This window comes from Lepisosteus platostomus, chromosome 2 (assembly GCF_059453375.1).
Source record: "Lepisosteus platostomus isolate fLepPlt1 chromosome 2, fLepPlt1.hap1, whole genome shotgun sequence".
Taxonomy (NCBI): domain Eukaryota; kingdom Metazoa; phylum Chordata; class Actinopteri; order Semionotiformes; family Lepisosteidae; genus Lepisosteus; species Lepisosteus platostomus.
In genome coordinates this window covers 30,734,417-30,753,915 of record NC_142612.1, presented here as the reverse complement: position 1 = coordinate 30,753,915, position 19,499 = coordinate 30,734,417, and the positions used below count along the sequence as shown (strand labels likewise).

The following is a 19,499-nucleotide window of genomic DNA, read 5'->3' as shown; positions in this document are numbered from 1 at the left end:
ATTTGTTATACAAATCTCACTACTGATCACAGCTTCACTTTTCTTACCCAGACCTGGCTGCAAACAATGACTGGGAGCTATAGCTTTTATTTTCCTAATATCTAAATACTCCTTGTGTTGTTCAGTAAGTAGTATAAACTGTAGCTCGCAAAGGATATCTCTCTCAGACACTACAGTATAACAAATATTCATTTTCAGAAAGATATCTCCATCTGTCTGTAAGGTTGCAGTTTATCATCAACCCAGTGATCAGAAGGCCCATTGCCTTGGTGCCAAATCTTTAGCCTTGTTCAACACTGCAGCAACTGTCTGGATCAGTATTACATTGTGTACTCATATGCTACTAACAGCATGTCTGTACTGTGCTGCCAAAGGAAATATCTCTGATTCAACACCCTACTGAATGTCTCTGATCTTTTACCAGTTTGAACTTTCTGCCATATAGATAACTGTTGATCTGCACCAAGTCAAACAGTTCCTATGGCTTCATTTTCAATTTGAGTGTAGTTTCGTACTTTACTAAGCAAGCCAGACACACAAACATTTGGTTGCTTCCTTCCTCTGTCTTTCCAGTGTTACTCACCCTTGTATCATTTCTACTCCATTGCAGCTTAGCAGCTAATAAGCCGTTCAATAACACATTTTCTGGAAAGTTCAATTTCCAAATATAGTATAGAATGGCTTTGGAATTAAAATGCCAACGTTGACCACCCCTTAGCTAATCTATACTAAATTAGTACTCTGTTCTCATACAGTAAAGAATCACTAGTCAGTATTAAAGGCAAAGCAGGACTGAAATACAGCAACACCTTAATCAATGAACTGGATATGATCAAAATAATCTTCTTCATAGGACTAAATGGTTAGTAAAAATGGATAGATGGTTGGATGGATAATAATACATTTTGCATTTGAAAAGTGGTTTCCCTGAAAAATTCGCAAACTGCTTTACATGCTGTAGTAAGGAAGTGACACACTTGATCCAGTTAAAGGGCAAGTTTAGACAATGAAAACCCAAGGCAAAATTTAGACAGAACAACACCCCTACTCTTACAAAAGGTGCCTTCGGATCTTTATTGACCAAGTGGTCAGGAGCTTGGCTGATTGTCCCATCCAGAAGACAGTAGCTGCCACAGCAGGGTGTTTCTGGTTACTCACAATGGTACATTGGTCTGCAAATTCTGGTGCCACCTATTTAACATATGTTGGTTGCTCTTTGTCACCCAGGTGGGTGCTATTCATGTGGGTCCTCTTGAACACATAAAGCACTTGGGGATCCTTTGGTATGACAAGGAAAGGACAGTCCAGTCCCACTTAGTCCCAAATTTTTCATGCTAAGACAGGGACCTGAATAGCACAAACTTGTTACTCTGCCTCTTTCTCATGGAAAGGATTGCAATCTGCTCACTGTTCAGGGGCTTTATTTTGCCACAGCTTGTTGGTTTTGTTGAATAAATAACATATAATAAATCTTTGAATGCCCGTTTATTTTCACAAAGATGTTTTGTTGGCAGTTTTATGGTTCGTTAATGGAGCACTTGCTTGGTCTGACAAATTGGATGTGGTTTGTTCATCGGGCCCATTGAACTTGCAGCAGAGTTTTTGTTGTAGCTTCCCTCGGAATTCCCTGGAAGCAAAGTAGTACACAAAGGGATCGAAGCAGCAGTTCAGGCTGTTGATGCCTAGTGTCAGTTTGTAATAGATGTACAAGCTTTGGCCCTTATATTTGTAAATCATGTGAAGGACTTGAAGGAACATGTTGGGCAAGTAACAGGCAATGAAGCAAAGAACCAAAACCACAATAAGGTACAATGTTTTCTCCTTGGATTGCTTGACGTCAATATTCTGGGAATTTATGAGCGTTTTAATGATGGAGGAGTAGCAGATTATGAAAATAATCAATGGCAGGAAGAAAAAGAAAAGAAATACTGCGCCAAAATACAGATAGCCAAATATTTTTTGAGGGAACAAAGTTTTAGGGAGGATATCAAAACACGTTGTGATGTTTAACTGGTTGACAGGAAATGTCAGATCATGAGATAGTATAGGGATGTGTAATGTTAGGACAAACATCCATATTAAAATACACACAATGGAAGCTTTTCTTGCGGTCCTCCAGTGTTTGGTGCGCAGGGGCTTTACAATCCCACAGTAGCGTTCCAGACTGATTGCACAGGAAGTCAAAATCGAGCAATTCATATTCCCATAGAAAGCAGCAGTGGATACACTACACATGACATTCCCAAATGGCCAGTCATTGCCTTTAAGGTGGTAGATAATTTGAAAGGGAAGAAAGATACTGTACAAAAGATCTGTCAAAGAAAGGTTGATGGCGAATATTATCATTGGGTTGTTACATTTGGTGTGGAAGCAAAGCAGCCAGAGTGAGATGACATTGCAGGGTGTGCTGATGATGAAGACCAGCAGATAAATGACAGGCAAGACCACTGTGAGGTATGGGCTAGTGATCATCTCCAGGGTGTCGTCAGAAATTGAGGATGTTCTGTTGATGGGCATGGCATTAGTCATGATGATGGCATTAGTCATGATGCAGGCCAAGCTCATGCATTTAATGATGCCTCAATCGTTTGATGAGATTTCTGAAAGAAAAAAAAATACAACAAAATGAGGAAGGCTGTGTTGTTTCAGGAAAAAAATAAATAAAGTCTAACTGGATGAAACACACTCTTCTCAGAGTCCTATTATTATTTTTTCACACCTATCAGCTATTTACTGTATGCAATCATGACTTTTCAGTTTTCTTTCAGATAATAAGCTATGTATAACTGTACTTTTTGTTTTTTGCTTTGAATGTGTGGTTAATAAATATTAATGGAACAAGTAATAGGTTTATTCCATACTGAAAAGAGAAGAAAGAAAGCACAACGTTTCTAGAGCTAGGGTCTTCAGGTGTCAGAAAGACTGAGTAGTAAGCAAAGGTAATGTAGCAGGAGAACAAAAGCTGGGAGAGAGGAGGAGCGAAGGGCGGGAGCAGGGGACAGAAAGAGGACAATCAGGAGGTGTGAAGTCAGGATAGTGAAGAGAGGTGTGAAATAAAATCTTCAATGAATAGAGAGAATTTAGAAGAAAAGTAGTCTGTCGTTAAGAGAAGGGGGAAGGTGTGATCCTAGCTGCAGGATAATTTTGGTTTCTGTAGTCTTTCTGATGGATGACTTCAGAAAACCGTCTTCACCTCTGACGGCCATGACCACTCTAATCTCTCCTTCTGTGTTTTCAAAACAGGTTTTCCGAACTCATACATCAGAAAGACTACAGAAACCAAAATTATCCTGCAGCTAGGATCACACCTTCCCCCTTCTCTTAACGACAGACTACTTTTCTTCTAAATTCTCTCTATTCGTTGCAGGTTTCATTTCACACCTCTCTTCATCTATCCTGACTTCACACCTCCTGATTGGCCTCTCTTTCTGTCCCCTGCTCCCGCCCCTCGCTCCTCCTCTCTCCCAGCCTTTGTTCTCCCGCTAAATTACCTTTGCTTACTGCCCTGTCTTTCTCACACCTGAAGAAGGCTCCACGGCCGAAACGTTGTGTTTTCTTTCTTCTCTTTTCAGCATGGAATACACCTATTACTTGTTCCTTTGCAGCCTACGGATGCTGACGCAGCTACCCACCTGAACTAATAAATATTAATTGCTACTTCAAAGTATCAGCTCTGCAAAAGTTTGAATACTATTGGAAGGTATTGTATAAAAATATTTGCATTTTTTGCCTACTGAAAAAAAGATTGAAAATAATTGTTGAGAAATGCAAACTATAAAAAACTATTTTTAAATGTAATGGTGTCACATCATTTTTTCAGCACGCATGTGTCTGTATTTGTATTTGTGCCCTGTGATGGACTGGCGTCCCATCCAGGGTTTGCCCTGCCTTAATCCAGCTCCCCTGCGATCCTGAATTGGAAGAAAAAAAATAATTCCCCCAGCCTTGGCAGAAGTATACGTGCCGTCTCTATCTTCAGACACTAGATGGAGACATCCTCCATGAGTTAATGAAAGTTATTTAATTTGCCAATGAGAAAAACACAGAAGGTACTTTCCGAATTAAAAACACTTGAATGCCTGGAAAATCCAGAAGAGTCTTGTGTGTATAGATTTTAATGCCAAATAATCTTAAAAATGATTATCAGACTCTTGAACACAAGTTTATCACATAAAAGGAAGAAAATACATACAGTGGTGTGAAAAAGTGTTTGCCCCCTTCATGATTTCTTTTTTTTTGCATGTTTGTCACACTGAAATGTTTCAGATCATCAAACAAATTGAAATATTAGACAAAGATAACACAAGTAAACACAAAATGCAGTTTTTAAATGAAGGTTTTTATTATTAAGGGAACAAAAAAAATCCAAACCTACATGGCCCTGTGTGAAAAAGTGATTGCTCCCTAAACCTAATAACTGGTTGGGCCACCCTTAGCAGCAACAACTACAATCAAGCGTTTGCGATAACTGGCAATGAGTCTTTTACAGCGCTGTGGAGGAATTTTGGCCCACTCATCTTTGCAGAATTGTTGTAATTTAGCCACATTGGAGGGCTTTCGAGCCTTAACCGCTTTTTTAAGGTCATGCCACAGCATCTCAATCGGATTCAGGTTAGGACTTTGACTAGGCCACTCCAAAGTCTTCATTTTGTTTTTCTTAAGCCATTCAGAGGTGGACTTGCTGGTGTGTTTTGGATCATTGTCCTGCTGCAGAACCCAAGTGCGCTTCAGCTTGAGGTCACGAACAGATGGCCGGACATTCTCCTTCAGGATTTTTTGGTAGACAGCAGAATTCATTTTTCCATTTACCACAGCAAGTCTTCCAGGTCCTGAAGCAGCAAAACAGCCCCAGACCATCACACTACCACCACCATATTTTACTGTTGGTATGATGTTCCTTTTCTGAAATGCTGTGTTACTTTTACACCAGATGTAATGGGACACACACCTTCCAAAAGTTCAACTTTTGTCTCGTCAGTCCACAGAGTATTTTGCCAAAAGCCTTGGGGATCATCAGGATGTTTTCTGGCAAAACTGAGACGAGCCTTTATGTTCTTTTTGCTCAGCAGTGGTTTTCGTCTTGGAACTCTGCCATGCAGGCCATTTTTGCCCAGTCTCTTTCTTATGGTGGAGTCATGAACACTGACCTGAACTGAGGCAAGTGAAGCCTGCAGTTCTTTGGATGTTGTTGTGGGGTTTTTTGTGACCTCTTGGATGAGTCGTCGCTGCGCTCTTGGGGTAATTTTGGTCGGCCGGCCACTCCTGGGAAGGTTCACCACTGTTCCATGTTTTCGCCATTTGTGGATAATGGCTCTCACTGTGGTTCGCTGGAGTCCCAAAGCTTTAGAAATGGCTTTATAACCTTTTCCAGACTGATAAATCTCAATTACACTGTTTCTCATTTGTTCCTGAATTTCTTTGGATCGCAGCATGATGTCTAGCTTTTGAGGATCTTTTGGTCTACTTCACTTTGTCAGGCAGGTCCTATTTAAGTGATTTCTTGATTGAGAACAGGTGTGGTAGTAATCTGGCCTGGGTGTGGCTAGAGAAATTGAACTCAGCTTTCCAAAGATGTGATAAACCACAGTTGATTTATGTTTTAACAGGGGGGGCAATCACTTTTTCACACAGGGCCATGTACAGTAGGTTTGGATTTTTTTCCCCTTACTAATAAAAACCTTCATTTAAAAACTGCATTTTGTGTTTACTTGTGTTATCTTTGTCTAATATTTCAATTTGTTTGATGATCTGAAACATTTCGGTGTGACAAACATGCAAAAAACTAAGAAATCAGGAAGGGGACAAACACTTTTTCACACCACTGTACATCTAATATATACTGTACAATATGCCAAAATGTTCTTAGACAAGGCAATCCAAATGGCAAAATCCAAAGCTGAGTGAGATTGTGGGTGCCATTGAAGAGAGGAAATCATGTGCCAAATTTTTCTTGAATTGAAGAATGGAGAATATATAAATAACATCACACCCACCCACCCACAGCCCCAGCTAACAAAACACAGTAAATGAAACCAAAATAACACATTGCACACAGTAAAAGAATCCAGCAGAGGTCACACTGATCAGAGCAGTTTCATTCTAAAGTTATCCTGGAACATATGAAAGGGTGAACATATGAACATATGAAAGGGTGCAATGAGAATAGGTTATAATGTTTCTCATTTCACCTCTGACGGCCATGACCATTCTAATCTCTCCATCTGTGTTCTCAAAGACGGTTTTTCTCAAAGAACTCATACATCAGAAAGACTACCGAAACCAAAATTATCCTGCAGCTAGGATCACACCTTCCCCCTTCTCTTAACGACAGACTACTCTTCTTCTAAATTTTCTCCATTCATTGGAAGTTTCATTTCACACCTCTCTACACCCATTCTAACTTCACACCTCTTGATTGGCCTCTCTTTCTGTCCCCTGCTCCCACCTCTCACTCCTCCTCTCTCACAGCCTTTGTTCTCCCGCTACATTACCTTTGCCTACTGCCTTGTCTCTCTCACACCTGAAGAAGGCTCCACGGCCGAAACGTTGTGTTTTCTTTCTTCTTTTTTTCAGCATGGAATAAACCTATTACTTGTTCCTAGGCTATAATATGATAATCAACCTTGCTTTGTTTGCTTAATTAATTGACTCATTAATTGATCCTAAGATTCTGTTCAGAGGTTCTTAAATAAAATGTCAGAATGTCTTTCATGACCCATTTGAAAGAAGCTGAGGTCTCCTTTAGCTCAGCCAGCTGGTTCCCTGTTGAATGATGCTGTCAGACCGGGTTAAATTCCAGGTGGTGTATTATACATAATATAGTTTGTTTGGGTGGCTCTGCGGCTAAGGATCTGCACTTGTGGCTGGAAGGTTGCTGGTTCAATTCTCACAGCTGGCAGAGGAATCCTACTCTGTTTGGCCCTGTAACCCCAACTGCTCCAGGGGTGCTGTATAAATGGCATTTATCTTGAAATGTTATACCACAATTAGGATCTGCTAAAACTGAAGTGAAAACAGATGTAAAAGGCAGGGCAAGGAATGTCTCAGTTGTGTTAACACCACTCCGCAAATCGGACATCCTTTAGCTTTGCCACATTTCTGTTACTTAAATATCACTTTCACAAAGAGCGTCTACGCAAAGAACAGCACAATAGTTTATATTGAAGTTCAAAATAGAAAGCCATTGCTTGTCTTGCCAAGCATAGGACTCTGTACAGATGTATTGAATTGCAATTGTATTAGCAGTGGAGGAATAATATTATTAGCATTTTCCTTTGAAATTTCACAACACATTTTGAACGAATACAATGAAAAAGCACAGAGACAATGTGACTTTTCTTCACAAGTCTATTAGATGACTTTAAAGTTTTGTTGGCATGTCAAGTTTTAATAGAAATGTGACTCAGTAATGTTAATAATAGTAAACAAAACAATTGTCTTGTTCCCAACATTCAAAAACAAAAAGGCTCCTGATGGAGTACATATCTGTTATTTGATTTAACAAAGTCAATGGGTGCAAAACTCCAAAACACAAAAGAAAGCGCACTCCCATTTAGAATTAGGTTCCATTATCACACCATGTACGATAAATGAATTCTGAGAACAACCATACAGTAGTTATTCACTAGCCTTACCTCGTATTCTGCTTTCTGATGAAACCACAACACATACAAACAACCTTTCAGTCATTTTTGTTTTACCCAGAAGGCTACTCTGTGGTTTGAGTTTCCATTCAGCCCTAGTTCACAACCTTAAATTAGATTAATGATGTTTATGTTATGGTGTTATCTTGGTTGTGTATGCAAATAATCATAATAAACCAGCCTGGCCTGCTGGTGAAGATACTACTCCCTCTCTGCTTACTGTATGTTATATCCTAAATACCCATATGTATCATCAGGTACCAGCAGCTATATCACCCTGGAACTCACAACTGGCAACCCACTGAAGCTAAGCAGGTGTGAGCCTGGTCAGTACCTGGATGGGAGACCTCCTGGGAAAAATTAAGGTTGCTGCTGGTGAGGTGTAAGTGGGGCCAGCAGGGGGGTGTAACCCTGGCATCCTGGCCAAATTTCCCATTTGCCCTTACCAATCATGGCCTCCTAATAGTCCCCATCTATGAATTGACTACATTACTCTGCTCTCCTCCCTGCTGATAGTTCTGGCACACTATGGATGCGACGGCATCATCCATGTGGATGCTGCACATTGGTGGTGGTGGAGGGGAGTCCCCATTACCTGTAAAGCGCTTTGAGTGGAGTGTCCAGAAAAGTGCTATGTAAGTGTAATTATTAATTATTATTATTAATTATCATGTGCCTTGAAAATGCCTGTAGAAAAAATTATGATTAAATGTCTTATGAAAGATACAGTTTTAATCTTTGTTGGCCTAAACACTGGGGCAGGAATCTCCTGTTGTGATATATAAGAAAATTAAAACACTAATAAGGTAAAGCTGCCTTCTAAACGAAATATACTGATGGAAAAAAGAAACGCAACACCTCCTCCTCCACACTCTAGCCCTCCCGTCTGTGTGGAACAGGCTGAAGAGTGACTCACCCGTGAAGAGGACCTGATGTCACTGCTGACGAGTCCATCATAACCTCACTCTGGCCCAAGACAGTCGGGTGTGATGTCTAGTAGTTGTGAGAAGAGGGCCTCAGACAGGCCGCTTTGCTCTAAGGACAGCAGCATGGAGCCTCACTGTCCTGTCACTGATGCGGGCATTGTGTCTGCCGGCAGTTTCAGCAGCACTATGGGTGGTCCTGCTCTGATGTGGGTCCTGCTCTGGTGTGGTCACTCGAGGGCAACCAGATCTTGGATGGTCATCTGTCCTGCCAGTCTGCTGAAACCTTCTCTGTAGTCGGGACACAGTGGAGTGGATTACTCCATAGTGTCTGGCAACGCTGGCACATGACATGCCTGCCTGCAGCATGCAAATGGCCCTCTCCCTTGCGTCTGGTGACATTAGAAGCATTATGGAATCCACAGAATCTTTTTCTTGCAGTGACTTAAGCTTTGAATTAAGGCCTTTTTAAAGGTGAGCTGATCAGGCATTGTTCCAACTGGACCTCGTTGGGTAAAAGTGCACCTCACGAGTTTTCATGTGATTGGCAAGTTGCAATACCTCACTGCACAAGCTGTATTGCTGGTCAGAGGGCTTAAAACAAATTGACAACTTTTTGTGAAAGTACATAAGCTATAACTATAGTATTCTCATTCCAGAAAATGTTGGGTTTCTTTTTTCCATCAGTATAGAATACAAGCTGTGGTTAAATCTCTCTCTGCAAACCAGGATGCATGAGAATAAATGGGAATCTATCTACCTGTTTTAAAATGCACCCACAAACCAGGAGAGGCTGTTTTTAACAGAGGGATTCTTCACTCAGGAAATCAGTTCCCTAACAAACACAGAATAGCAAGCTCTCTTAGCAAGGTTCAGATACTTTTCTCAGACCTGGTCTTTATGGATGATCAAGACATGGACCTCTCGCATGGCACATGCTTTATGTGTCTTGATCTGATCTGATATGGTCTCTTTCCAGTCTGTTGATTGATACTGTATCATTTACCCAGCACTTAATTAACTAAGTTAAACCAAAGTAAACTGTACGATTGCCTAGAATACTGAATCTGGACCCCCTACATCTCAGCTTTAAAGCTGGATATGTCAACTAGGCATTACCCATCGTTTCTAGATTCTTTGAGAAACATCCATAGTCACCAAATCTGTAACAGTATTTTCAAGTGTATTAAAAGAAAAATGCATTCATTTTGTAAGTATCTTTATGATTTTCATTATTTAAAAAAAGCATCAGTGCTCATTTATACAGCTGGATTTTTTAGTGGTGCACTCTAATGAAAACAGCTTGTTAAGGGGTATAACAGCACTGGTTCAACCCAGGGCTGACCACACAATTTTCAGATTATGAATCCAGAACAATCACCACTCCTACTACACCCATATCATATCATATCATGTACACTCGTTTTATTTTTTATACTGTACACACATCTTTTCTTTCTAACAGAAGCAACCCAATGCATTTTTTATTTTTCACTTTCCTTTTAAAATCAAAACTTTTTTTTACACATTGCATTTAGGATGGGAAGGTGTGAAATTGGGACTGATGTATCATTGTCCAATTCAATTGCTTTCTCAACATCTAAAGATTATGGCTTGTTGAAGAACTAATTCAGCATACGGACTGCAAAGGAACAAGGTTAATTCTGTGCTGAAAGCTGAGATAAAACAATGTTTTGGCTTTGTAGCCTTTTTTATTCCTTTTACTTTTAAGTGTGAAATTAACCTCCATTTTGCATCTATAGATTTAGCCAGGAGCTGGAGTTTAAATGCTGTCTCATTTCTTGGATGTTGCCATTTAAAAAATTACAAAATCTTCTCACCGTGTGCTACACGCAGCACACTATCTACATTAGTGCTTATGATTTTAGTTCGTGAATATTAAAACTAATGTATAGTGAAAACTGCATCATGCAGCACAAATACGTTTAGAACAGAATCAAAATGAAGTTTGAAACAAAAATTCATGAGGAGGTCAAACCCTAATCTCAGCCACTTCTCCTTGTGTTACATGTTTTTTTTACATCCTTCCCTCCTACCCTTGTAGCAGCTACTTGGCTCAGCTCTGGACTGATTGTCATTGTCTTCAGCCAGGTGAATTACCCACCAGAAAAGCTGTGGGTTTGAAATGTTCGACCACAGTCCCTGCTGTTTCATGCAATGAAGGCCACCACTGACACAAATGTTGTTCACAGCAAGACCATATTGTGTCCACAATATGACATTGACTGATCTTGTCTATTAAAATGTGTGCCCCCCCATAGTACATGGAAAATGTTATGTGTACCAAACCTGATGTGCTTTTTTTGCCTTCGATCTTCATTTAAGTTTGTCAACAGCATGAAAAGCCATCGACAACACCATTGCACTGCCTGCTCAGCTGGCAGAACATGTGCTGGCATGTCGGCCACAGTGACTGGAAATCTCAGAAGATCCAGACTGAAAACTCCAAGCAGAGCGGCTGAATCAATGGATGAAATAAAACCAGGCACCACGGGAAAAAAAAAAATAGAAATAGCCAAAATCTTAAAAAATATGTTAAATAGAAAATTACATCCTATGAAATAGAAAATTAAATCCTATGAAGAGTGCATGTCACAGTGCTGGGAGTAAGAATAAAGTCCAGGAATAATGGAATTGAACCCACAACATTCAAGCCTGACAAGATTGCTCCTTATGGAACACCTGAGTAGCACAAGTGTAACGTGGTTGTGAAGCACAAAAATGATTTGATCATTTTTGTTTGTCTGGCACCATCCAAAGGCATTCTAGAATAGAGAATTGCATGTTTCTAGGTAACTAGCACTACACATGTCCAACAAAATAATTAAATTAGTCGATCTTAATCCAACATTTTTAAAGGGAAAGATGGCCGACTGTTAATTCACATACTTTATGCAGGGATTCGAAAGTATTTTTCACCCTCTTATTAACAATAAATTAAAAAATGTTCATGTAAAAGGCTACAAAAATATACAAATATTTCTACAAAAGACTGTAAAACTGAATGCAGAACACTAGATTCCACTCTTTTGTTCTTAATAGAGAAGAATGTAAGTGAACCTGAAAGTTCTTTGCGGTGGTGGCAAAATCTGAGGAACACAAAACCACTGTGTAGAGTTGTACTGCTATTAACCTCACTGTGGTAAATTTCATCTGAGTGTCTCTTCCTTCTAAAGTTCCCAAATCTTTAAAAGGGAAGTTTTCTTTTATTAAATAAAACTTCAACATTTTCTCAAAAATTTCCAACAATGCAATAATGCAACAATGCATCATTAAAAATAATTTACTTTTAAGGGCTCAGACTGTGGTAAGACAGGCTAGTTTTACCCTACGATGATAGTTGCATTTCTGCTCAGTATAAGAGGAACTGCAAGTTCAGACTTTTGTTGTACATGGTTGGCTGAGAAGCCAGTCTTGCAGTCTTACCATCTGCGGGATTGTGAGTCAGATTCCCCTCTCAAAGTTACAAACAAACTGCAATGAACAAAGTGCAATGTCTTTCAATCGTTACATCAAAATCAGCTAAAGTAAAACTTGTTTTCCTGTCAAATGTTCCTCAAAAAATGATTTGAATGTAAACGCAATGTCAATAGTGTTTTATAATTAAAATGTAATTTTATATTGAATAGGCCAAGACCTGTGTGGTTTGCCTAATGTTAGGTACTTGGAAATGTTTTAGGTAACTAAATATGGCATTAATTGGTAAACGTTACGTGTGTCTTAAGAGAAAAAGAAGTGAAACAGATACAGTATGTATATATTTTTCTTCAAGCTACGACACGGGGAAAGTACAGACACTATTGTATTTTCAAGTATTGGTTATGACTTTAGATTCAGAGAAAAACTGAATCATTTTCACACTCCCTAAAACATGTCTGCTAAGGAAAGGTTCTTAATTTAGCAACACATGTACAACAGAACAAAAACTTGCATGCATGTGGTTTTCCTTTCCGTTGTTGCAAAAGTAATACTGTTCTCAATTTGGATTAACTATTTTTTAAAAATAAAACAATAATTCATTTTGTAAATTGTATAATTTTACATATTTAAAGTAGACAGACTTTTTTCAGGAATGCCCTTGGTCAGTTTTTGTTGTACATGTTTTTGTATTCGTTACAATAAGTAGGCTTCGAGAATCAAAAGTTCAGCAATTGCGTTGCCACCTGTTATCATGATAATGATATACTGTATGTAGGAGTCAATCCACTTCCAGTCTTCCTTATAACAGCAAATCACAAATTAAGTTTTAGTTTTAAAACACAGTATTAAAACCGAAACACTGAAGGACTCTCTGGCTCCTTGATCTCAGCTGGAATTGACATAATATGCAAAGTGTTCCAAGCACCATAGTTTCTTTAAACACATTACTCAGAGAAATATATCCAATTAAATATCTGCTCATCATACAATATTTCATAAGTATGTTCACTATAGATATAAAGTGATCTTACCAAAAACAGAAGACTTATAAGCAACGTATTAAATATAAACTAGGTACAAATGAGCCCAAACCATAAAAACATCTAGTTATCATTCTGGATTTTGGTTTGTCATTTTATACTTAAGATACCAAAGTATTGTTTAGATGTGTCTACTCTGTTCACTTACTGAAAAGGTAAATACAATTTATCCTTGTCCTTGTTTAGTAATATGCAGCATTACTATGTTAATTACTATATTAATAGCAATATTAACAGATAAAATTGCTTGAAATACATCTGTATAGATCAATTTAAACATAGTGTTGAGAAAAACTTAAAAGCCAAACTGTTAAAATAAGAAAAAGTCACATTTTAGATCTCCGACTCACCACGTGCCAAGGTTGGTGTCTGGTGTTCTATGTAGCTGTCAGAAGCAAGTGTATTTGCATTTTATCTAGAAAAAAAAGACATTGCGAAACCCACGGTTACCACATGTGCTTCGTCGTCTTGAGTGAGAGACTGCACTTACAGTAAGAATGACATCTGCCGTTAATGTTTAATAACAGAGATCTCTGATCATTACGTGCTTACCTTCCTGAGCTGTGAATTAAGCTTGTGATTTGGTAGGTCAGTTTTTGGGACAAATCTTGAGTTCAATTGTTTTCCTTCTGTACGGTTCAGAGGTTTTTGATATACATTTATACACATTATATAAAATGAGAATCCAAACTCATCAAACCCCTATAAACAACATCCACCCATCAAGAGACCTGAGTAAAATAATTCACATTTCCAGTATCTCTTACAGGCATCCCAGTTGCTCATTTGATCTCCTTTTGTGAATAAAATACATTAAAATCCATGAAAATAAAGAATAAACAGTTTTATCTAAAGCCATGGAACTAAACATTTTTATAATTTTTGTGTAACAGAACATGTACAATAGCACTGCATTATTATTATTTTACATTCTGTATTTGACTTTTTTTCCTTCTCTGTTTAAGGAATGTTTTGGACTAAGCCTCTAGATTCATTTTCCATTTCAAATGTAATTGAATCCAGACAAAAGGTTAAAGCTCAGATCCCACTCACCTGATATATATGTCTACTGACAGATTCATCAATCATCAATTATTTGCTGTAATAGAAGGAAAAGAACAACATAATACATTTAAACAAACAGCAGCACACAAACCCAAGATAAAAGTGAAAGAAAGCTATAGGAGATTTCGATTACTGTAGTAATCGAGACCTACAGGTGAGGCTCTGCTATGCTGAGGAACTTTGGAAACTGCTTTGGTCGTATTAGAGAGCAAGTCCTGTAGCTTGCATTTCAAAGCAAGGGAAACCACAAAATATTTTCTTGTCAGCAAAGGATAACGGAGTCCATAACTGAAAAGTTTCCAGCCCAGGTGTCACAAACACAAAATACGAATGATTTTGTTTATACCTCTTTTTTGATCTGAATACAAGTGGAAAAAAATTAAAGCAGAAAAATAGATACAGTGGATATAAAAGGTCTACACACCCTTATTGAAATTGCAGGTTTTCATGAAGTAAAGCCAGAAATCAAGTTAAATCATGTCAGACATTTTACCATCTTTAATGTGACCTTGCAACCAACAAAATTCAAGAGAAAATCAAATAGATAATTATTAGGAAAAATAATTGAAATTAACCCCCCAACTAATACTTTGTGTAAACACCTTTTACATTTATTACAACAATAAATCTTTGTGAATAAGTCCCTATCAACTTTGGACACCTGGATCTCTTGTGCTCAGCCCTATTTAGGTCATTCCACATGTTTTCTGTGGGATTGAGGTCTGGGCTCTGACTGGGCCATTCCAAGACTTTGATCTTCCTTTTCTGAAGCCATTCCTTGGTTGACTTGGATGTGTGCTTTGGGTCGTTATCATGTTGGAAGGTGAAATTCCTCTTCATCTTCAGCTTTCTGACAGAGGCCAGCAGGTTTTGTGCCAAAATATCTTGATATTTAGAGCTAGTCATTATCCCATTTATCTTGACTAGAGCCCCTGTCCCAGCTGAAGAGAAGCAGCCCCAAATCATGATGCTTCCACCACCATGCTTCACAGTAGGTTTGGTGTTCTTTGGATGATGAGCTGTGTTGTCTTTGAGCCAAACATATCTTTTAGAATTAAGGTCAAAAAGTTCAACCTTTGTCTTACCAGACCATAAGACATTTCCCCACATATTTTAGGGTAATTGAATGTATTGTTATGCAAAATTTAGACAGGCCTGTATGTTCTTTTTTGTGAGAAATGGCTTCCATCTTGCCACCCTACCCCAAAGCCCAGACGTGTTCAGAATACGGAAGATTGTTGTCACATGCAAGGAGTGACCAGTACCTGCCAGAAATTCCTGCAGTTCCTTTCGTGTTGCTGTTGCTCCTTGTCCTGTTATCAACTTTGGAGGGTCATCCTTATTTTGTCAATGTCCCTCTGGTGCTATATTTTTTCCAGTTATTGATGATAGTCTTCACAGTCCTCCGTGGTACATCCAATGCCTTTGATATTCTTTTATACCCCTCTCCTGATCAGTACCTTTCAACAATTAGATCCCGTAGATGTTATGTCAGCTCCTTGCGGACCATGGCTATCCCAGTAGGATGCAACCACGAAAGTTTAAAGGCAATCCTACAGCTGATTTTTACTTGGGGTTAATCAGAATCACTTTCATTGATGGCAGGTGTATGCTACTTACCTTTGGACATGATTTTGAATGTGATTGGTTAACTCTTATGAGAAACATCTCTATAACATGATGCAGCCACCCCCATGTACCACAGTAAGATTGGTGATCTCTGGGGGACGTGCTCACAGTATCATAATGTTTCGTTGCTGTTTTTCAACAATGATTTCCTTCCTGCCGGCATGTCATCTGGGCAAAATAAGTGAAGTGCTTTGAATAGCTATTACATGCATAGTAAATTATAATAATAATAGCTTACACTTATACAGTGCTTTTCTGGACACTCCACTCAAAGCGCTTCACAGGTAATGGAGACTAACTAACACACCACCACCAATGTGCAGCCCCACCTGAATGATGTGATGGCAGCCATAGTGCGCCAGAACGCTTACCACACATCAGCTATTAGTGGGGAAGAGAACAGAGTAATGAAGCCAATTCATAGATGTGGATTATTAAGAGGCCATGATTGGTAAGGGAAATTTGGTCAGAATGCTTGGGTTACACCCCTACTCTTTTCGAGAAACGCCCTGGAATTTTTAATGACCACAGAGAATCAGGACCTCGGTTTTATGTCTCATCCGAAGGAAGGCATCTTTTTACAGTATAGTGTCCCCGTCACTATACTGGAGCATTGGGACCCACAGACTGTAGTGTGAGAGCCTCCTGCTGGCCCCACTAACACCTCTTCCAGCGCCAACCTTAGTTTTTCCCAGGAGGTCTCACATCCAGGTACTGACCAGGGTCACACCTGCTGAACTTTAATGGGTTGCCAGTTGTGAGCTGCAGGGTGATATGGCTGCTGACCATAAGTTAGAGTTAGACCAGCCTCGGCCATAAAAGCCTGTAGTTCTTTCATGGTTGCCATTGGCTTCTTGGTAGCATCTTTGATCAGTCTCTTTTTTTTGCTCAGTCATCCAGTTTGGAGGGGCAGCCTGATCTAGGCAAGGTTCTGGTGGTGCCTTACGCACCATATACAGTGCCTTGCGAAAGTATTCGGCCCCCTTGAACTTTTCAACCTTTTGCCACATTTCAGGCTTCAAACATAAAGATATAAATTTTTTATTTTATGTGAAGAATCACCAACAAGTGGGACACAATTGTGAAGTGGAACGAAATCTATTGGATTTTTGAAACTTTTTTAACTAATAAAAAAATGAAAAGTGGGGCGTGCAAAATTATTCGGCCCCCTTGCGTTAATACTTTGTAGAGCCACCTTTTGCTGCGATTACAGCTGCAAGTCGCTTGGGGTATGTCTCTATCAGTTTTGCACATCGAGAGACTGAAATTCTTGCCCATTCTTCCTTGCAAAACAGCTCGAGCTCAGTGAGGTTGGATGGAGAGCGTTTGTGAACAGCAGTTTTCAGCTCTTTCCACAGATTCTCGATTGGATTCAGGTCTGGACTTTGACTTGGCCATTCAAACACCTGGATACGTTTATTTGTGAACCATTCCTTTGTAGATTTTGCTGTATGTTTGGGATCATTGTCTTGTTGGAAGATAAATCTCCGTCCCAGTTTCAGGTCTTTTGCAGACTCCAACAGGTTTTCATCCAGAATGGTCCTGTATTTGGCTGCATCCATCTTCCCCTCAATTTTAACCATCTTCCCTGTCCCTGCTGAAGAAAAGCAGGCCCAAACCATGATGCTGCCACCACCATGTTTGACAGTGGGGATGGTGTGTTGAGGGTGATGAGCTGTGTTGCTTTTACGCCAAACATATCGTTTTGCATTGTGGCCAAAAAGTTCGATTTTGGTTTCACCTGACCAGAGCACCTTCTTCCACATGTTTGGGGTGTCTCCCAGGTGGCTTGTGGCAAACTTTAGACGAGACTTTTTATGGATATCTTTGAGAAATGGCTTTCTTCTTGCCACTCTTCCATAAAGGCCAGATTTGTGCAGTGTAAGACTGATTGTTGTCCTATGGACAGACTCTCCCACCTCAGCTGTAGTTCTCTGCAGTTCATCCAGAGTGATCATGGGCCTCTTGGCTGCATCTCTGATCAGTCTTCTCCTTGTCTGAGCTGAAAGTTTAGAGGGACGGCCAGGTCTTGGTAGATTTGCAGTGGTCTGATACTCCTTCCATTTCAAGATGATCGCTTGCACAGTGCTCCTTGGGATGTTTGAAGCTTGGGAAATCTTTTTGTATCCAAATCCGGCTTTAAACTTCTCCACAACAGTATTACGGACCTGCCTGGTGTGTTCCTTGGTCTTCATGATGCTCTCTGCGCTTTCAACAGAACCTTGAGACTATCACAGAGCAGGTGCATTTATACAGAGACTTGATTACACACAGGTGGATTCTATTTATCACCATCAGTCATTTAGGACAACATTGGATCATTCAGAGATCCTCGCTGAACTTCTGGAGTGAGTTTGCTGCACTGAAAGTAAAGGGGCCGAATAATTTTGCACGCCCCACTTTTCATTTTTTTATTAGTTAAAAAAGTTTCAAAAATCCAATAGATTTCGTTCCACTTCACAATTGTGTCCCACTTGTTGGTGATTCTTCACATAAAATAAAAAATTTATATCTTTATGTTTGAAGCCTGAAATGTGGCAAAAGGTTGAAAAGTTCAAGGGGGCCGAATACTTTTGCAAGGCACTGTATGTGCATTGTGTGCATTACTACAGTTTGACACAGACTGAGGCTGTTTAATTAGGTGTGTGATTTTGAAGGTGTTTGAAGGTTACAACCGGGCTAATTTAGGATTGCTATTACAAGGGGGTAGACACATATCCAACCAAGCTATTTCAGCTTTTATTTGTAATGAGTTTTCCAAAAAAGGATATTTTTTTTCACTTTAAAGTTTTGGGGTAGGAAATACTGCAAATGTAAGCAGAACCAGGCAGTGAAAGTCTTTGGCAATGATTACATGTGTGGGATTTCAGACAAATGCCTTGAGCTACTCTTCAGTCTGTGCTAGATGGGCAATTATCATTAAAAAATGCATGAAAAGGTTTATTTTGTCAAGATTCTATGCTTTACTATATAGTTTACTTCAATATGCCACAAACTCCAGAAAGTTCCCAAACTCAGGTGACAATAAAAGTCCCTTTTCTTTAATCTTGTTAGTCAGTAATGTTAATGCGTGGTCTCTGTCAGACAGCAACTCTAGATTTGTATCTGTGAAATGTTTTGTCAAGATATATGATGTTAACAATGAGACATTACTGAAAGGTGTGACTTAACAGTAACAGAATCCCCCCAAGGTGTTAACTGTTTTCTTTGCACTTCTCTATTTAATATCACTTCAATTGAATGTTTTTGAGAACATTTTGCATTTGTGGATTACAGCTCAGTGACATGTCACACAAATGTGTTTACCAACAAGCTTAGGTTTTGAGGATTTTACATCTGCCTGCAACACCACTGATAATCTGTTTAAAATAAAAGTTTTTTATGTTTAAAAAATCCACTTATGCATTTTTTAAACATATTTTTTATAAGTAATATGTATAATAACATACATAAAAACAAATGTGGGTGTGCTCATGATTTACATATAATAAAATGGCAGTTTAGGAACTGAGTCAAGATATGTTGAGTTCTACAGAGTTTGCAACAGAACAGGTGCATAGTGAAACACTGACACCTTCTGGAAGAAATAACTAATTTCACTCAGTTCATTGATATGTTCAATAGTTTTTTACATCCTCATTGTTTGCACTAAATATAATGAAATTTCAAGCCACCCTTTCCTCGTGAGGATAACAAGAACCCAGAACCTATCCCAGCAGCCCAGGGCACAGGGTTGGAATACACAGTGGATGGGATAG

At 39.2% G+C, this 19,499-nt stretch overlaps 1 protein-coding gene across 2 annotated transcripts; it reads right to left on the bottom strand.

Moving 5' to 3' along the window:
* Positions 1–384: 384 nt before the first annotated feature.
* LOC148676201 (P2Y purinoceptor 8-like) lies at positions 385–14,201 on the bottom strand. Of its 2 annotated transcripts, XM_088604809.1 has the most exons (3): positions 14,101–14,201; positions 13,398–13,462; positions 385–2,600 (listed from the first exon to the last, which is right to left on the bottom strand). In XM_088604809.1, the coding sequence occupies exon 3, from the start codon at positions 2,563–2,565 to the stop codon at positions 1,492–1,494; it is 1,074 nt and encodes a 357-aa protein (XP_088460935.1). In that variant the 5' UTR covers positions 2,566–2,600; positions 13,398–13,462; positions 14,101–14,201; the 3' UTR covers positions 385–1,491. The 2 variants fall into 2 exon arrangements, with proteins under 2 accessions (XP_088460935.1, XP_088460944.1); XM_088604818.1 differs by lacking the exon at positions 14,101–14,201 and having other exon boundaries at positions 13,398–13,503.
* Positions 14,202–19,499: the final 5,298 nt, after the last annotated feature.